We start from the raw sequence: 20,195 nt of genomic DNA on the forward strand, positions 1-20,195 counted from the left end.
TGTGCTGAGGTCAAGGTGGGACATCCTGGTGGCTGCTCTGTGTGGCTGGAGCTCAGGGAGACGAGCCAGCGACAGAGCTAAGCATAGTTAAAGACACAGGCTGCTCCGGGTACTGGGAGGGTGCACAACAGGGAGAGAAAGGCCAGGGCAAGGCTCAGGGAGCCCCTGAGTTTTAGGGATGAGCCAGTTTTTCTGGAAAAATAGGCAGAGCAGGGGGAGAAGTAGCAGAGACATGGCTGAGGTGTGTACAGGTGGGGTTGGAGGGACAGGCGAGATCATTAGCTCCGTGAGGACAGGGATGTCGTTGCTGAATCCCCAGTGCCCGGCTCGGCCTGCACAGGGAAGGTGCTCACACAGGACCTGAATGGCTATTTGGATGGATGGACGAAGGGATGAGTGACGCGCCACCCACCTCGCCGCCCTCTCCTCCGCACAGCTGCTGGGGGCTGCTTCTCCCTCTCTCCGGGAAGGCCCCCCACCTCTCCGCCCACAGCCTGCCTGCTCTGTACGAGATGCCTCTCCAGGACCCGAACCTAGACCTGCTCCACACGCTCCCCTCCCCTCCCCTCCCACCTAGGCCAAGCTACCAAGGGCAGAATGGGTCACCTGACCCAGGCGGCCAGTCTGTCCTGGGACTCCTGCCTCCGGATCTTCTGAACTGAGACGCGTCCACTCGGGTGGCCAGTGTGTGCCACGTATGCTGGTGTGCAAAGCGCGTGAGAGGGAGGGCCAGAGTGCGAGCATATGAGAAGCAGACACCCGGGCAGGGGCAGATGAGGCCGCGTGGGCAAGGCAGGAGACATAGGTGCCCCCTGGCTTCTCTGAGGCTCAGCCAGGCCTGCTATGGGCTCTGAGTGTCCTCTGGGTCTGGCGAACAGCCCTGCCTTGGCCTTGGCTGCTGTGAGTGGATTTCTGTTCTTTGCTGCCCAGAGGCAGTGTGTGAGGTGCCTCTCCCAGGGCTCTGGGCATCTGCCTGCCTGCCTCCCGAGCAGTGCCTGAGCCCTCTCACAAACAGACTCTGAGGCCACCACTTACACCTGCTTGGTCACGCAGCACTGGGACAGACTCAGTTCATGCTATGGACAGAAACACAGAACCCAAGCCCCAAAGAAGGACCCGTGTGTCACGTGGGCTCTGCTCATGCTACATGCCCTGTAAACATCCTCAGTCTGACTTCCCGAGGTGAGCCAAAGCCACCACGGGGGGCACTCTCCCCATTCTGACAGGTCAGGAGCTGAAGGCGACATGGCCAGGAAGTGGCAGAGGCAGAATTTGAACCCAGCTCCTCACACTCCACACTGAATGCTCTTTGCAGGTTTCTTGTGAATTAATTCCCGGGCTCTTCTCCTCCCTCTGCTGTGGAAAAAAGACCTGAGAGACGCCAGAGGTGGAGGCCTGGGCCGGAGGCGCCAAGACTCTTGTGGGGACCCTCGTGGTCCTAATGAGATGAGCTGAGCCCATGCTGTCTAGCCTAAAAATGCAGAGGTCACCAGTGAAGGCAGAGGGCTTTGACAGTGAAACCTGAACGGACGTGTCCTCACAAGCAGCCGTGTGTGTCCCGGGCCCTGCGGCCCCCTCCCGGCATCTTACAGGCAGGTGAGCAGTCGGGACAGGACTGAAACGGCGCAGCTGCGTGTCCGCCACCGGCAGCCAGACCCTCTGCTCCCTGCCCAGACGCGGCTCCGGGGCAGGCGCAGATGAAAGGGCTCCCGCATTCCGCACTGGTGACCTTGAAACGCATGCGTTTCACATGCTTTTACGGCAACTGGGATTTTCTCCTCAGAGCATTCCTGAGGCTGGGCTCCTTCTGAATTCTTCTGGCTTGTAACCAGGCATCTAAATGAAATGGGCGAAGAAGCCCACTGGCTCTTTCTAGAAGTCTGCAAGGTCAGGGGGGTGGCGGCCCTCTGCGCCTTATGCCTGTGGCTGGCCCAGCCTGTGTTTGGGACAAGCTGGAGGCTTGAGGGACGCTGTATCGGGTGGCTTCATGTACAGCAGCAAGCCAGGAAAATGTTAAAACAAACATTTATTTAACAAATTATATTAAGGAGACAGACAATCACACAGTGAAACTCCCCTTTGCCAAGTACAAGAGTCACCTCGAATAAATACACGCAGCGAGGATGCCGTTCCTATGGCGAGTGCAGTGGCCTGTGGGAGGCCCTGCAGTCGGTCGCACAGCAGCTTGGCCCTTTGCTGGGAGAATAGGAACCCGGTCTCATGGTGGTGACAGCTGCAGCTGCCGGAGGGCCACGTTTCCAGCAGGTGAGGAAAGCTGGGCTGACCCAGGGCGCCAGGTGGCCTGGGGTGAGCGCAGTGCCCGGCTTCTTCCTCCAGGCCCCAGGGCTACAGTAGACAGTGAGCCAGTCAAAGCAGGCACGTGGCTGCTTTGTTAGGCCCCCTGGTTCACAGAGGAGCTGCCGGTTGGGCTTCCCCACAAATGGCAAATGATGGGGCAGCCAGCAGACCCGGGGAGCCCTCATCTGGGTAGAGTGCTCGGGCAGGCGGCTCTCGTTCTCACCTGTGCTCGGGGCCCTCGTCGAGGGTGTGGTGACACCAGCATGACTGGTGGCGGCTGGGATGTCTGCTACTGGCCCAGACACAAAAAGGTCTTTGTGAGGCATGTGCTTATGTTGGGATGGCTGGCACCATGGCTCTGGGGCCAGGAGGACTTGGCTCCAAATCCTGTGTCTGCCACTTACCAGCCTTGTGCCCTTGGACAAGTCTGCTTCTCCATCTGGGTACGTTCATTTGTTTTTTGAGGGGAATGACAGGAGAAAATGTGCTTAAGGTGCCGGCCTGATGCCTGGCAAGGAGTATGGGCTTAGCTCGAGCTAACTCTTCTTGTCGCCCCCGCCTCTCTGAAGGACATGGGGCAGGCGGAAAAGCCAGTCCCAACCCAATCTTGGTGGCTTCTCACCACCGACCCTGTCATCAGCAAGGCCGGCAGACAGGCTGCAGCCCTCCCGACAGGGAGCCAGGCAGCTTGGGGTCTAACCCTGTCGCTTCCCACCAGCGGGGTTCCTGCCTCTCCAAGTGGAGGAGGGTCGTGGCAGATGTTAGTTCTTGAACTTGGGTGGGGAAAAGCCTTGTTATAAATCTGCAGGTGAACCTGGAGCTGAGTGCGTCCCTCTCACCTGTGCCACTACCAAGACCTCTGGAGAGAGATTTTGAACTTGCAGAGGGAAGAGAAGGCGAGGGGCACGCTGTGCTGGCTTCTCAGGGGGACAGAGGGTGCTGGGGCTGAGGGCAAGGCCACTGTCCTTCACGTTTCCGAGAGAACCTTCCTCCCCTCCTTCCCCACCTGGCCAGATGGTTTGTAAAGGAAGGTGCCCTCCCACAAAGAACCAAAAGGTCATTCAATTAGTAGGTGTGAGCCAGGGCCTCACACGGGCTGGGCACCCACCCCCAGCCTCCTGTCACCCACCCACTTGCTCACCCTCAAGCACCTCTCACAAGCCAAAGCAGCAAGGTCAGGAGCAGCCTAAAAGCTACCACACAGCCGCCTTAACGCGGTCCGTCTGGGCTGTCTTAAGCCTCCGTTTATTGTGACGTTCACAGTCAATGCCACTGTCTAGACTGAGTCTAATGCTGCGGAGGGCTCTTGCTTGCCCAAGTCCGCACAGGTTTGCCCTCTTCCAGGTGGCCCCCCGGGGGCGTGAATGGGGAGCTGTGGACACCCCTCCTCCTTTCACTAACAACCACTGGGTCCTACATGGTCGTATTTGAACCTTCTGGGCCCATCAGAGCTGCTGAGATGCCTGGTCATTCACTGGTCAAGGGAGAGGGGCCGCTGGGCACTACCATCAGAGATGATCTCACAAGCAGGGCATGAAAGAGATAGAAGGACAGAGTGCACAAACCAAGCGAGCTGGACAGAAGTAATCAGAGCTCTGCCCCCCAGGCCTGCTGGACCTCACCTGTTGGGTTTGGGTTACACAGGTCACTTGTTTTGAACCAGCCACCCAGCCACAAAGCAGCACTATACACATGTTCTCTGGGCCCCACAGGGCTCCCTACATTTCCCAGAAGCACAACTAGCTTATTCCTGTGGGTACATTTGAGACCATTCAGCTCTCTCCTGGTTGAGCACCAATCCCAAAAGGTCCTCATAGGGACTGCTGTCTCCACCCCAAAGCCTCCCGGGCCCCGGTGGGTTCCACAAACTGTCTTTTCCTGCCACCTTGCTGTGTGGGAGGAATGGAAGGCCAGTCTCACCAAATGTCCTCAGGTTTTGGGGGAGGTGAGGCAAGGCAACTGCTTCCCTAATGCACAGAAATCAGGAGGTATTAAAATGAAAATGGAGGGGCTGGCCCAGGGGCGAGAGGTGAGGGGCTGGAGATGGCGGGGCTGACAGGTACATGAGGTATTTTTTTTGCCCCACCCTGCTTCTTAGCCAGTGGCCACTCTCCTAACTAGTGGCTGATTCCTGTTGCCACCCAGCTAACCTTGTGCCATTCCAGGGACTGCAGGGAGGAGGGTCTGTCCCTGGCCGTGGCTCTCCTGGGCTGCCTGCCAGCCTCCAGATACACACCAAACCTCTTGTCCAAAGCTCCAATCATCTGGTTACCCCCCAAGATGGGAGACACCAACAGCCAGTCAAGGCAGGCAACTGGGGTGCCGGCCCGAGCCTCCAGGCATGGCAGCAACCCCTGTTCTCATGGCAGACGTGTAGGAGTCAAACTTGGCAGCTGGCACTGTGTCTACTTGGCCATGAGTGGCAGAAATGTCAGTGCTGCCCCGGTGCAGTGACCTGGGTCAGGAGGACTCTTCAAAACAATCATTCCTATGAGCAGAGGAGTCAAGACAACTCCTGGCTCCATAAGTCAGGTGACTATGTGTCCCCGTTCCTGTCCCCCTGGGGCTGGGCAGTGGCTCACAGAGCCTCTCGCTCGAGGACCTGGGAGGGCCAGTTGCTGTGGTCACTGGGTCAGGGCACCGGGCAGAGGCAGTTGGTACTGCTGATAGCACGTGGGCGCTGCAGAGACGAGCCCTTTGGGGGAAGTGGGTATGAAGTGGGTGAGCACAGCGTCCTGGGCAGCAAGCACCGGGCACTCTGCCTTCCTGCCCAGACAGCAAGTCCTCCCTGACTTCAGGACATCCGGTGTGGGAATGGTGATGAGTCCAAGCACTGATGTCCACAGTGGGGCAGGGGGCCAGGCGTGGTCCACTTGGGCCACCGGCTTCTTTTTCCTGTGTTCCTCAGGGTGGTCGTGAAATGTTGGGGGCACTTAATGCTGCTGGACTGAGGGCCTTGTTCCACAGCAGCCCTGGGGCTGGGTGTTCAGGGAGCCACAGAGGGGCCTGTGCAAAGCCACAACCCCTCAGGCTCTCCCAGGAGGAAAGCGATGGCTTAGTGGCAGGTGACAGGAGTGAAGGGAGCTGGTGGCATCACTGGGTGGTCTGAGCACCTGTCCAGGGTCCTCAGGTGACTCCCGGGGTGGGTAGGGCTGTTTATAGGATGGCTGCTCGTCACAGACACGTTGGGAGTCGCTGGTCACTACAGCACACATAGGTTAGTGGAGGTTACAAATAACATCCCCAGAGAGATGGGTGTCATGTCAGGCAAGCTGATGACAAAGACGTAATGCTCAGCTGCCCGGAGTCTCCCAGACAAGCCCCGCTGGGCAGTGTGAAGGCGGCAGGAGGGAGCAGGCGAGGCGGGGCGCTCAGTAGTCTGGGCCGATGGATCTTCTCCCCGCAAGTGGCAGGTGGCACCTGGGCCCTCAGGACTGGGGGATCTGCTGACAGCGTGTGGGGCTGGGTGGAAGCCTGGCAGCGGCACTCTGCTCTGTGCGGAAGCTGTACTCATACTGCAGGAGGGACGGGACAGAGAAGCAGTCAGTGTGGGACACCAGGCAGGCCAGCTACTCCACGGCCTCGGGCCGAGCATCTCGCTGAGCCCTGCATGCGTAGGGACTGTGGGTGTGAGCTGTGTGAGTGCTGAGTGCAGGAGTGCGGAGCAGACACACTCCGGTGCTGCAGGTGCCCACTAGTCTGTGATGGTTGGTACCTTTCAGTCCCTGCCCCATTCCCCTCGAGGTGAGGTCTCAGCACTGGTAATGCCCAAAGCCACGATGCCAGCGGCATGCCCAGCACCCTCCCACCACCTAGTAGATAGTCCTCACCATCCCACTGGGAGGAGTCACACTCTGGTGAGGACATATCTGAGACTCTGTCCCAAACCTGACCCAAAGCCACCACAGCCACCAGGCCCAGGGGACCCCGGACTTGCCGCTCCGGTCAAGTGCCTCCTGAGCACTCCCGATGATAGACACTCTGGGTGACACAGGACACCCATGGGAGGGATGAGGTTCAGCAGGTTAGAGCCCACCCACCCCTGGCACCAGGCCAGCACTCATGCACACTTGTCGGCTACCAGCCCACTCACTCTTCTGCTCTCCAGTGACCAGGGCACAGGTCAGGGCCTGGGGATTCCAGCTCCCAGGAGGCTGGCAGACCAGTGCAGCATTAGAGAAAGTAGACTTCGGGCAAATTTGGGACAATACCACCACCTTGTGGCTGCTCAGGTGCATCACAGCAGGAAGTGTACCCTCATTGGCTTGCTCAGCACCCACCACATCTACCCTGTGCTGGGACCTGGAGCCAGATGAGACCCCATGAGGGGGTGGGGGAGGAACGCAGGCACGCGGGGCCATTAACCCAAATGAGCAACACAGTTGGCAGAGAAGGCTGGGGGAGAACATGCGTGCATTTCTGCTAGTGGCCGAGAGTGATCCCCAAGGAGCACCCAGGGGTAGCCACTGGGCTGGGACACATGGAACCAGGGATAAAGGGATGGAAACTGGAAGCAATTGAGGTCAGGGTAGTTGGAGTGACAGGTGTGGAGATATTTCAAGAAAAGTACACAAAACTGGAAGACAAGAGGTAGGGCCTGGCACTTGGGATGAGAACCCAGAGACTGAGAGGGTGGGAGGAAGACTGGGGGCTTCACGTTGGCTGCTCTGAGGCCAGCATGGGAGACGCCTGCCTGGGCCAGCAGTAGTGGGCAGAGGTGAGGCACCTCTCAAATGAGGGAGCAGCCAGGGCCAGCACCCAGACCCTTGTAAGGCTGTGCCAGGCTCCGGGGTATGGGGGAGCCAGGCCACCTTGAAGGGAGATGGAGGCAGGAGTTCCCAGATGTCCATAGCCAGAGGCCTGAGCCCCAACAGGAGTAGCCCCAGAAAAGGTGGGAGCCAGAGGGGGAACAGGAAATTTCCCAGCCTGGGTAAGCAAACGCTGACCAGGGCTTAATGGGGAGCCCTGAGGCCAGTCTTTGTGGCCAGGAGCAGAGACAGGGTCATTAGGAAGGGGGGCCACAGATGGGCCTTTAAGGGTGAACGGCTAAATTCCTGTTTCAGATCGGGGCCAGAGAGGCAGGGAAAAGAGCACGCATGCACACTGCCTTTTCCTGACTCACAGCCCAAGTCCACAGTCCCCCTGCCCTGCCCCTCCGGAGGCCCAGGGATCTAGGCCCAGCACACAGATTGCTGTCCCCCTACCTCTGCCCTTGAGATTTTCCCCTTTTTAGGTTATATTGGCTGGAGAAAAGGGTGACTCCCCCCTCTTGTTTTCTCTAACTCCCCAAATGAAATTTCAACATATGTCCCCCGCCATAATCCCCCTTAGGCTGCGGATAACCCTTCCCACAGACGCTGTCCTCTGCCCGGGACTGCTGGCCCCAAAGTGTTTGCCCAAGAGACTAGGGCCACGTCTGGAAGCCCTTTCACTCCCTTGGGCAAACAGCAAGTACCTTTGAAGGTGGATTTGGGCCCTGATCTGTTTACTCAAGACATCAGTCTCCCGCATAAGGAAAACCTGCACTCAAGTACAAACAGCAAATCCTTTTTGAATTAAAAAAATTTTCAATTAAAAAGAATTTGGGTTTGCAGAGCCAAGCCCAGCTGAGTGGCCCCAGGCATTGGCGCCCTCTGGTGGGCACAGGCCGCCATCACAGCAGCATCGGAAGCCCAGCCTGGGTGGCCTCTCCAGGAAAGAGACATCACTGTCAGGGGCTCTGCCTGGGGCTGTCCCAGGGGCCTGGGTATGGGTGCTTCTGGCCCAGAGACCCTGCAACTGATGCATCAGATCTCTAGAGCCACGGCGCCCAACTCTCCACTTCCAAAAGGCTTTTGTCATAGCCAGGCCAGTGTCCTGGCAGTGGGAGACGGACCACCACTCCCAACTGCACCTCAGAGGCTAAGTCACTTTATTGCCCAGCCTCCCTGCCAAAGAGCTGGTGACCGCCCCCCCCACCAGGCCCACTCACAAAGGTGTGGTGAGACTCATCTAAAACCATTCATGTGAAAGCACCTCGAGAGTGAAACAGTCCTCCTGGGGCATCACAAGCAAGGGTTTAACCAGTGCCAGGGGTGCCTGGGCCCTGCCGGAGCTGTGGTGGGGGTGGGGCAGGCATCAGCATTTGCCTGAAAACATTTACCAAATATAATAGGAAAAAAAGCAAGCACATACCCCCCTGCTCCGCCCCCTCACTTCCTGGGTCCAGCGATGATTGAGTCAGTCAGAGAGCTCCCTACCAGAAAGGATCGGTATGGGGTTGTTTCCAGCCCCCAAGTTTTCAGATGTGGAAGCTGAGGCTGGGGATGCGTCACACTTCACCAGGTCAGACTGAGCTGAAGCAGGGCTGGCCTGGGCCCACAGCGGTGGCAGGGGACAGGTACAGCTCTGGCCCTGCAACTGGCATCAGGTGAGTATCTGCATCCACTTCCTCATATGGGTGCAATTTGGAGGTGGGGGGTAGGACAGATGTGCCCCAACAAAGACGGGCATTTTGGTGAGTGACAGGAGCCTGGAAGGACCCGGTTGGGTGAGGACAGGTAGAGGGGAAATAAAGGGCAAGACTCAGGCCAAGGAGAGGAGTCTGGTTCAGGGGCTGACCCCACTTAAGAGTGGGCTCCAGAAGGCATGGAGGGTCCCTGCACAGGCAGAGGGAAGTGGGCGAGGCTCTGAACAGCAGCCTGTCTTCCCCACAGCCTGCCTCTCCCAAGCCTGCCCTGCAAGGCACCTGCCTTGGCCCCACAGCCCTGCATTTGGTGAGGATGAGCCTGGAGCTCAGGGCTCCTGGATTATAGCCCATGACCCAGGGGTCACTAATAAGGTGATAGGGTGGCAGGAGCTGCGGGTCCTGAGTGACTGTTGGGACCAAATCCTCGCGCCCCATGAAGCTGGTACTATTCCCACGACAGGTGAGCAAACCAGGGCCCAGAGAGGCTGAGCGACCTGACCAAGGCCTCCAGGGCTTGGGACATAGCTGGGAGAGCCCTTAACCCCCAGTCAGTGAGGATGTTCGGAGGTTCCACCAATGTGGCTCATGCATACCCGCTGGGAAGCCACTCCTGTTCGTGTACTGGCTCTCCCTGTGGGTTCCTGAGCTCTGACCTGAGAGCTGCAACCCCGGAGTCAAGAGTTGGGAGCCCTGAGCTCCACCCCGTCCCACTGCTGGGCCACCCTAAGTGAGGGGCTGGACAAGTGTCCCTCCACGGCACACCTCCTCTGGAAGCAGGACCATCTGTGTGGGCACAGTGCCGGCCCGGAGCCAGCCCGAGAAGGACTCGGTGAACAGCTGCTGCTTGAATGCCCGCCCTGGGCTGGTGCAGCCGGGCTGCCTACTGCTATCAGGCATCGGGTCACTTCAACCGTCCTCGTCAGTCACCCCCTTTCCTGCTCCAAACCTGGGACTCCCAGGGCACCCTCACCTCACAAAGCACTTCCACCTGGGATTTAGTGAAGCGACTCCCACATCCCCACCCTGCAGCAGAGCCCAAGCCCTCCAAGCCCGAGAGTGAGGTTGGAATGGTTTCTGCAGAGACCTCTGCCTGGGTGTGGTTTCTCAGGTCTCCCTGCCAAGCGCTGTTTCCTAAGTGTGCCTTTCCGTGTGCTCTTCCCTCAGGGACACTCTTCCTCCCTTGAGTGGCTCAGCTAAAGGGGCACTTGTTCTGGGAAGTAGTCCCCCTCCCCCACAGCACCTTCCATATTCCCCTTAAGTCCAGTGTCGAGAGGGGGTCTCGGCCACTTCTGTAGCCCCAGAGCCTGGCAGAGGTTGTGACGGGGAGAGATGGATGGGTGCATGGATGCGTGAAGGGAAGATCAAGCTCTGGGCATAGCTCATTGCAGAGGAGAGAAGGCAGCTGAGGTAGGGAGTCAGCTCTTGGGCAGGCGGGAGGTCATTCTAGTTTTTGGTCAGTTGTGGAAGCAGCAGAGTCAGTCCAGCCCTGGGTCCTCTGAATGCCCACAGCCCTCAGAGCAGATGGTGTGATGGCCCCGTATCCTGTGTACTTAACTCCTGCATGCAAAGCACTGAGCCCAGGGCTTGTCCGCATCACCCCATGAGTAGTGAACATACGGATCTAGGTGTGATGTGTCTCTCTCTACACACAGACCATGTATAAGTTGGACGGTCACCCTTTGTTGGCATGGTGTTTAAAGACAGTTACAAACATTGAAAAGTTTAGAGGCTTTGTATAAAAAAGCAGGGGGATATGGCAATTCTGGACCTTCATTCTTGCACAGCAACTGCTGGCCTAGCATTGCTAGATGGATGCTGCTTCCTTTAGAGAGGCATGTGCTTTCTGGTGTGCCACAGTCCCCACCACTCCCTATAACTGCCCAAACAGGAGGAGTGTCAACTGCCATTTTATCACTGTGATTGTATTTTGTGTGTGAGTGTGTGGGGTGATGGGGAAAGCAAGAAAGTGAAAGATTTCTTGTACCCAGGACTGCTGGAAGTGGAAAAATGAAAGTCAGGCCAAGAAGGTCATGCTTCTTAGGGAAAATGAGGAAAGCACATTTTATGGTGGAACTAACTGTGCTGCGTAATTAGGACACAAGGTGTCTTAGAGGTGTCTTGCTGTCACTGTCCCCTTCCCCCCCACACACTGCAGGGCCGGCCAGCCCACGGCACCTGTGTGTCCAGCCAGTCTGCTCTGTGTGGGGATCTGCGAGGGACTGGGGGCTGATGGATGCCTTTGCTGCTAAATAAACACCATTTCTGTGTCCACAGCAGCGGGGCTCACCCCTCCCTGGGTCAGCATTTCGGAATTTACCCGAGTATCATCTAAAAATAGATGTTTGTATTTTTCCTCTCCTAGGTTATTTGCAGAAAACATTCAGAACAATACTGCTTTCTGGCACTGATTTCTGGGTGGAGGAGACTATGTGGGGTGAGGCTGGGAAGGTACCTGCCCCCTCTCCACCTCATCTTCATGCTCATTTTTTACCTACATGCTAGGTAATCTTTCAAGGATCAATTTGGGGGGCTATTAAAACTTGGGAGATTAAGGGTCCCAAAACCATATGAACAGAAAAACCCTTTGGTGAAGGACCCACACAAGGCCAAGTATTCACCTTGACTGCAGTTTTGTGTGAGCAGGAACACAGCCCAGTAGGGTGTCCAGGGCGGCAGTTCTGTCCTCCAGACGTCATCTGCCTCAGCCATCTCCACGGGCCCAGCCTGGTTCTCTCATTTACACGGTGAACGCCGGGGCCACTGTGGGAGCAACCTGTGTGGGGGCTGCCGCTCGGCCAGTAGAACCAAAAAGGGGGGGAGGGGGAGTCTGAGACTCTCAGAATTAGGAACTCTATTAATATAATCTATCACGTTAATATGCCCATGGAGGAAAAAATATGAGCATCTCAATGGATGATTAACACGTTTATCAAAAGCCACCATCCATTTCTGATAAAAACATTTAGGAAAATAAACATAGATAACTAATTCTTTAACATGAGAAAAAAGGGACACATCCATATATATAGCAGGCTAGAATGTAACACTATGGATTAATACTGAAATTAGAAACTTCCATTAAAAGCATAAATAAGACAAGGAGGCCCAGTGACCAGGCCAAGGCACCAGGCGAGGGACAAACATGGGAAGGAGGTGGCCGGGGTCGGTGTCTGCAGATGACATAAGTGTCTGCCTGTGAAACTGAAGACAAGCAACTGAGAAACCATCAGGAACAGTGAGGCGGTGAGAGAGCCGACTCGAAAAATGCAATGCAAAGCCAACAGCTGCTTGATACATAAATAATAGAAAGCCTAGTGGGAGAAGAGACCCCATTTACAAGAGCCACAGAAACACCACACCTGGGAATATCCTGAAAGAAATGTGCCGGATCTCGGCAGGGAACACCGTTCCACTCTGCTGAGTGACAGACGCATACACCCGACGGAGACTCTTCACCCCAAATGCCACTCGGCCCCCTATTTCTCTATGCTCAATATAGTTACAATAAACAACTAAGGTGGAGTTTTTGGAATCTCCCTTCCCCCCAAAACAATTCTAAAGTTCAGCTGGAAGAACAGTCACATGAATATAATTAGGAACATTTTGGGGGGAAAAGAGCTAACCCTATTATGTATTAAGGCTTATTATAAAGCTGTAAGATTCAAAACGGTGTGATGACAGATAAAGAGAGTCAGGAAAAATGTCTGACTTACACGTGGCACTATGCAGTCACGTGCCGCTTAACGAGGGGGATACGCTCCGAGAAATGCGCCGTTAGGCGATTTTGTTGAGCGAACATCACAGTGTAGTTGGACAAGCCTGGATGGTACACTTGTGTACTCTCCATAACTGTATGTGCTAGTGAGATACAACTTGCATACGCCAGGTTTTGGATACACCAGCATCCCCACAAACACGTGGCAATACGCTGCGCTACGAGGTTAGGACAGCTATGACGTCACCGTGTGACAGGCCGTTTTCAGCTCCACTGCAATCTTTGGGACCACCGTCGTCGACCCACATTGTTACGTAGCGCATGACTGTATATGATAAAGGTAGTATTTAAAATTCACTGAAGAAAATAATCAGTGTTAAAACTAACGTTTTAGGATAAAACAAATATGGTTCTAGTTCTCATCTTGTAATAAATTTCAGGTGGATTAGCTGGTTGAAAAGCATTTACTATTTAATATGTTAAAATACAAAAGGGCAAGAGAAAATAGATTATAAAAATATTCACTCCTAAGCATGATCTGAAGCCAAAAAATAAATAAAACTGCCCATGAAAAAATTTAGTGGAACACAGTATAACAAGGTGAAAAGCCACTTGTTAAAGGGGTGCGAGTGTGTGTGTGTGAGTGTGTGAACACAGGACAGAGAGAAGGTTGTTATCAAGAGCATAAAGAATGCTTTAAAAAAGCTAAAGAAGCCAATACAGGAAATCAGGCAAAGGGTACAAACAGAAGACATTCGTAAAAGAAATACAAATGACCAATAAACATATGAAAAGACGTTCAGCTTTAAATCAGGGAAGCTTAACCATGCAGAGGATGTGGGAAAGAGGTACCCTAGATGCTGAAGGTGGGGTGCTACATAGGCACACCTTTTTTGGAAGGCAAGAGAAAAGCCCAGGGGAGCAAAGACATCTGTACAAGGAAATATACTGCAGCTGTGTAATAGCAGAGTGGGTCGCTTAACTAAATTATGGCACAATCATAAGAGCAAACAACATGGGGTCGCTGAAAGGAATGAGGCAGATCTGTGTGAACTGACATGGGAAGATGTGCCAGATACACTGTTGTGTATGTTGTGAGCCCGCGTAATGTTTGAATGTGTGTGTGTCCCAGGAGCGTACTGTGGGGAATCTTTACGTTCTAAAATGTCTGCATTTTTATAAACATGTACAACCTTTGAACTCAGGGGGAAAACACTAAGTATTAAAGATGCATTCTGATTGGCAGGGTAGCAGCTGAAGATGACAAGCTACCCGGGAGAACTGCACGACTTATGGGTAGAGAACTAATCTTGTTGGTGGCAGAAAACAGTGGTTCCTAAGCTGCGGTCAGACTCCTGAGGTGATGTTCCCCAAGCTACTTCCCACATTTCAAAATTAGGCTAACACTTCTTTTGTGCCTTCAGAAAGGCCATCCATTAAACGAATTCATTAGGTTTCTTTGTTGTGGGCTGGAATGATCTCAACTCAATGTGATAGCCCTGTGGAATCTGGTGGCAGCTCTGTGTCTTTGAGCAATACGAAAAAGTAGAGGGGGAGAACAGGTTAATGTCTATTTATTTAACTCTTATCTAATAAATAAAGCGGGCAAAATTTACCCCCAAAACACACCAGCTTCCTTACTGAAGTATAAAAAGAAAGAAAAAGGATTCTGGGTGGTGAAGATGTTAAATCTCACAGGTAGGGAGAAGGCAGCTTATTTCCTGTTGCAGTTTAAGACCCGACCATTAGATGGTGCAAAGGGACCACACATTTTGCAACCTCTCCCTGCACAAAATTCTTTAACGTTAATAAGCACAATGAAAGCTTTCCAAAAGTCGAGAGAATGAACAATTGTGCTGGGATATGAACATTTTGCTTTTATAAAATTGGGACTCTGCCATTTCATTACTGATACAAAAATCTTCTGTTTCACTTTCTGCCCACATATGCAGGTCCCAAATCCACTCTAAATCTCATATTTGAAGGGGCCAGCAGAAGCCCATGAAAAGTGGCTGTCCAAAAGTTGAATTCAGAAATTCTTTTTACCTTGAACTGCCAAATGTATTTCCATTAATTTCACCTCAATGTCGTGACGTAAATGCTAGTGGAATCGGCCCCAAGCTAAATAAGCAATAAGCCCCATTTTTCAACACACAAACACATAAAGATGTCAGCTCAAACTGTTTACTAATTAACACTTAAAAAGACACAAATTAGATATGCGTGGCTAAGAGCAATTATAATCAAGACGAATTTCTCTAGTCATTTGGGAACTGAAAAAAATGCCTAATTGCTGGAACCAATGTTTTAAAAACTGAAATCATGCCAGTTAGCAAATATGTTCATTTAAAGAACATTCCACGTGACTACACTCTTGAGGATTGCCTACAAACATGAGAACAAGGAAAATATTTAGGTATAAAATTAAAATTTTAAGCTCCCTTAGATTTATAACTTCTTCATTAAACACGTCTGCAAACAGCAGCCCATAAAAACCTGTAGCAATTAAGTGGTTAAATGAACTGCCTCCCTTGTCAATTTTAAGGGAGTGATTAATATTAGATCGTCCCTTTACTAATTACTCTCCCTTGTCTTTCAGCTTTAGAGTCGAGTGAAAATGGAGGCTGTGGGCTCTATCAGGAAGAGTGGTAGGCTAACACTTCCCTTGCTGGGTTTGAGTGTGGCACCCACTGAAGGGAGGTGATCACGGTTTTCTGTGGGAGGGAGGCAGCGGGTGGGGAAATGGCTGTGCGCGGAGCTGCCTGGCATTCTGGATGCCCGTCCATCACAGGAACTGCTGGCTCCTGTTTTTAAGAGGCTCCCAGGTCGTTATGCACGCAGCATGAAATCTACTGCCATCAAGGCCACTGTCTCCCGGCCATCATTCCTTGAGACAAGGGACAGATTGGTCTGTGAGGAGGCAGGGTGGGGCAGTGGGCGGGGAGGAGCACACACAGGCTCCAGTAAAGGTAACGGAGACTCGAGGCTCGGGAATTCTTGCAGAGGCTGCTGCCTGGACTGCGGGCCGGGAGCGCCCGCCCTGGCTGCGATGGGGAATCCATCAGATGGAGAAATGGGGCGACTGCTTACAAGGGAAATAAAGAGTGGCAGAGACGAAGAATATTTATATGCCCATCTCCTCACTCGGAGGGAAGATGCTTCATCACGGGTCGGCTGCAAAATTACACTTTTCCCGACTCCCGAGCAGAGAGAACCTTTTGTTTGGGCAGCGGGGAGGACAATGAGGCCTCCGCTGGGACACAGCCCCCAGGGCTGCTCCGCTGCTGCCCAGCCCACAGGGAGGGGGCCAGGCAACCTCCCCAGTGCGGCCACAGCTGCCACTGGCCAGCCCCCGGTCACCTCCTGGGCTGAAGGGAGAGGAACAAAATCTCATCTTCTCAAGCCTGGGACTAATTTACTCGGCAAAGCCCCTGCTCCAAGCTGCGGACAGACACGGGCAGTAGGGCCCATGGCTGTAGGAAGAGGGCCGGGCAGAACTGGGGCTGCTGCCACCACGGAAGACTAGGATTGGTCAGATTTTAGTTTTTTTATTAACCATGGCTTGGTTCATTTTTAACAACCCACCCACACTGCCTAAGCATGTTTCTGTGTTGGGAGAGGTTTTGCCTTTGCAATGATATTTTTTTTCTTCAAAATCTGCTTGATAGCATGTACACTGATTTTAATCATGACCTTAAAACATGACCTTCCTTGGGTGTCTTTCATGAAACGTAATCAAGTCCTGCCTAAGCCACAACCCCTGGGGAGATCCTAAGGCCGCTGACCAGGGCTCAGACCTGAGGGCAGGGTCATGGGGCCTGCAGCCAACTTGAGGTGGAAGCCAGAGGACTGACCCAGGGTGAAACCCAGGAGGTAGATCTGGCATGCTACCCCAGGCATCTGGACTCGAAGACTGTCCTCTCCCATGCACCGCGTGCCTCCACTGCCTACAGTCCATAAGCATCCTAGCATCACGCTCACCCTTGAGGTCGCCAGGGTCCAGTGGGGCAGAGGTGCCCTGTTACTCAGTGGCAGGCAATTCTTGGGCTGGCAGTTGGGTCCACTGGGGGTCTGGCTGTGGTGGGGGGCACCCGGGGACAGCTCTCCTGGGTTGGCTGCTGGAGTGTCCCCTTTGGTCCCTCACCACCAAGCTCAAGGCTGACAGTGTCCATTTATAGAGTGGTCTATCCCAGGGCCCAAAGATGGCATAGGTAAGTCAAGTTAAAGTGGGCAGGAAAGCAAACCTACCCCAGCTCTGGGTCTGGACGCGAACATCATGCTACCCTAGGGGCAGGCCCTTCCACTTCCTTCACCTCTGGGACCACTGGGCCAGGTTTCTGCTGGGCGCAGGGTGTGGAGGGAGCATTGAGGGGAGTGCTGGCCCAGCACAAAACAGCCTTGCAGACACTGGGCTCTCCCACTGCTTAGGAACCCACGTGAGACCAGGGAGGAGTTCGGATGGGCACAGAGCCCGGAGCCTGGGGTGGGGCATGGTGTCTGTGGCCCTGAACCCAAAGGCAGTCTCCCACCTTTTGAGGGGTAGGAGGCTTGGCTTGATAGTGTGAAATACGATGAAATAATAGTTTACAATGAGCAAAGAATACTGCCCAGAAGAGCTCTCTCTGCCCAGGGACCATCCCTCCTGTACCAAGAGAGCCAGACCTGCTGGGATTAAAAGGAGCGAACCCATCGGGATGGAGGAGACACCGCTGCCCAGGGCCAGCCCACAGGGCCCAGAGCCAGGCCGGAGGCTGTGGGCACAGCTTCTCCCAGGCGCCAGCTCCCCCAGCAAGGCTGGGTTCAGAGGCTAAAAGGAGCAAGTTCAGGTTTATTTACAGAGAAAATCTTCTGACGTGGTTGCAGACGACGGAGCTGTTCACCAAAGTGTATGGATATCAACATACTAATCACCATTAAACATACGCGAATGGCCGATGTAACATGTGAATCTCAGATTAGACGCAAAACTCCATAGCATTCTGACGGCTAGGGTGTCTGTGATGGTTTCACACCCTATTTAATGTTTCTAGCCTCTTCCTATTTCCCCACATTTTAAATGCCAGTTTAATTTCCTGGGAATATAGATGTGTATTTTTAACCCACCACTAAAAACAAGAAATAAAGCTAGGCTCGGTTAAAGGGGATGTGACTGCTCAGCTACTAGCACAGGGCAGCGTGCCACGCTGAGATGGGGCAGATTTACACTGGTTCCCACCCCTTCCTGTGGACAGTAATGACCACAACCATGACCATGACCACAACCACGACCATGACAACTGCAGCAGCTGACTGGCTGAGCCATAGCCAGGGCAGGCACTGTTCTAAGCCACTTACAAGACTCTCTCAATCAAACCCCATAAACTCTACTGGGAAAGCATTTGCATTACTACCCCAATTTTACAGAAAAGGAAACTGAGGTTCAGAGATGTTAAATCAAAGAACTTAGACTCATGCCCAGGGCAGCAGACTGTAGAGCCGTTGGCCTCACCAGGCTCTGCTTAGAACATCTGACCTCAAGATAACACAGTACAGCCACACACTTTTTTAGACCAGATTTTAGTCCTTAGAGTGGGGAAGAGGATCGAGGTTTACGGTAGTTTCCACCAAACACACAGGCTCTGCACTGGGCCCCTTCTGCATCATCTTGTCCTGTGGCTTGAAGTCACCCCACCCTGTGACTTGAAGGCCAGAGTCAGGATCTGGGTCCACCGGCATCTTATATCCATTGTCCTCACCAGCCCCTTAGACTTTAAGTCACAACGGAGAGGATTTGGAGTGTGACACACTAGGTCTTAATCTTGTACTGGGCAAGTTACTTCACCCCTCAGAGTCTCCATTCCTGACCCATGACATGGGAGGAATTACACCCACTGGGTCAGCATGGGTGAGAACCAGTGATGCTGCAGGTGAAGCCAGGATCCTAGAGCCGAGCACACAGCAGGCACATAAACAAATGGGGTGACTGCTGTGGCCCAGTGAGCGCACAGCGGACCCGGGGAGAGAAGGCACCACTCAGGTGGCTGCCCCCTGGCTCCAGCACATGCCACCTCACAACACCCAACCCACACTGATGGGCGCCTGCCTGCCAGTGCTTTTGACAGATGCTCATTTAGTTCTCATGAGAAACCCTCCGAGACAGGTTCCACTGAGACTCCTGCTTTAAACAGAGGAGGGGGAGTGTAACTTGCCCCCAGTCAGTGTGGAGCTGGGTTAGACCTCTGTCTGTATGAACCTGTCCATCCTAAAGAGGTCTCAGGCTGTGTCCCTGCTTTTCCACCTGCAGCCAGAGCAGGCCACCCCCAGAAGCCTTCCTGCACACATACTGAGCACCACTGGATGAAGGACCCCACGCAAAGGAAGGCTGTGAGCAAGAGGCCAGCCGGCGGGAGAATCCCTGGTAGGACCATCCAAGGCTCTCTTGATTTTGAGAAGGGCTGACAAGGAATCTATGAGTATATCTCTAATGTGGTAGCCAGCCATTCTTTTACACTGCCTCCAACCCAAATCTACAGATGACAATCAACTTGGTTTTTATGATTTACGGAAAATCAAAGACAAAGGGGGCCTTTTTTGTCTTGTTTTTGCTGTGACAGGTTTAGAAATTTGTTGTACTACATTGATTCAATTTTCCTTGATTTCAGCCATCTTTCAATAATGCAACCTGCTTCCGCTAGCTGGGTACACAAGAGAAAACCCAAAGGAGCTGAGAATATTGAAATGGTTCTACCATTTCCATCTTTGAGACAAATGTTCCTCTCAGAGGAGAGCTGGCTGCCAGCACGTGACTGCTTAACAACCTTCTATACATAAAAGACGACACACACTCTAATGCTCTTAGGAAAATGGGGAAAACACGGCACAGCTGACCTCCAGTTTGATTCCATTATCTTAGCTCTCTCTCTTCAGAGTTGTCACATGTACCCCCATCTTGGATTTCCTTTTTTTTTTTTTAATATATCTTTATTGATTTCAGAGAGAGGAAAGGAGAGGGAGAGATAGAAACATCAATGATGAGAGAGTCACTAATCGAGCCCGCAACCCGGGCATGTGCCCTGACCGGGAATCGAACCCCGATCGCCTGAATCCTAGGTCGACGCTCAACCGCTGAGCCATGCCCGGCCAGGCGGATTTCCTTCTTTTTATTAGGAAAACATCCAAACTACTTCGAGCCAGGCTACCAAGTGAGATCTGGTTTACCACGCACAGTGGAGTATACCCTGACCCTCTAAGTCACGAAGAGTCTGGGACATGTTCCCAAACCCCTTCTGGTGGCACGTCATAAAACAGAGGAGGCAGAAAAGCTGACACACCACGCCCATCCCCCATCCCTCCTTTTAAGCTGGGATATTTTAAAAACAGCACAATTGATTGTTCCGTCGGTCCCTTAAAACCTTCTGACTGAGAGAAGACAAGGAAATGCTGGACATATTTGACTTGAAGTGATAAACACATTAAAAGTGAGTGTCTTTTTCCAAGCATACATCTGAGTGAAATGAAAGTGCTTTTCTCCAAAGGGTGCCCCACACCCAGGCCCTTCCTGTTCCTGGATCAGATCCCTAATGGGAGGAGAGACCCAGGGGCTAGCGAGCAATGGCCCAGGCCCCTCCCCTACCCGGGTGGCTTGCTTACCTCTTTCTCAATTTCTGCCAGAGATTTGATGGTGATTCCCAACAGATCAAAGGGCTGCATCTGAAAATACAGACCATGTGGTCCTCGTAAGGCTGGAAGATGCTC

At 53.3% G+C, this 20,195-nt stretch overlaps 1 protein-coding gene and 1 long non-coding RNA gene across 8 annotated transcripts in view; one reads left to right on the forward strand and one right to left on the reverse strand.

Annotated features, from left to right (window-relative positions):
• Positions 1-19,941, forward strand: part of LOC308563728 — a 43,187-nt gene extending 23,246 nt beyond the window's left edge. Inside the window, exon 2 of the long non-coding RNA XR_013999837.1 lies at positions 19,103-19,941. This is a non-coding gene — a long non-coding RNA (uncharacterized lncRNA). The remainder of the gene's footprint in view (positions 1-19,102) is intronic.
• MVB12B (multivesicular body subunit 12B) overlaps positions 2,009-20,195 on the reverse strand; it is a 142,190-nt gene continuing 124,003 nt past the window's right edge. For 4 of the 7 annotated variants that reach the window (XM_081151101.1, XM_081151103.1, XM_081151104.1 and 1 more), the window contains 2 exons: positions 20,091-20,150; positions 2,009-5,813 (listed from right to left, as the gene is read on the reverse strand). In XM_081151101.1, coding sequence (XP_081007227.1) covers positions 5,727-5,813; positions 20,091-20,150 — 147 coding nt within the window. In that variant the 3' untranslated portion in view covers positions 2,009-5,726. The remainder of the gene's footprint in view (positions 5,814-20,090; positions 20,151-20,195) is intronic. The other 3 variants (XM_081151097.1, XM_081151098.1, XM_081151099.1) reach the window with 1 other exon arrangement.

Source organism: Miniopterus schreibersii (assembly GCF_964146895.1).
Source record: "Miniopterus schreibersii genome assembly, chromosome: 11".
Lineage (NCBI taxonomy): Eukaryota > Metazoa > Chordata > Mammalia > Chiroptera > Miniopteridae > Miniopterus > Miniopterus schreibersii.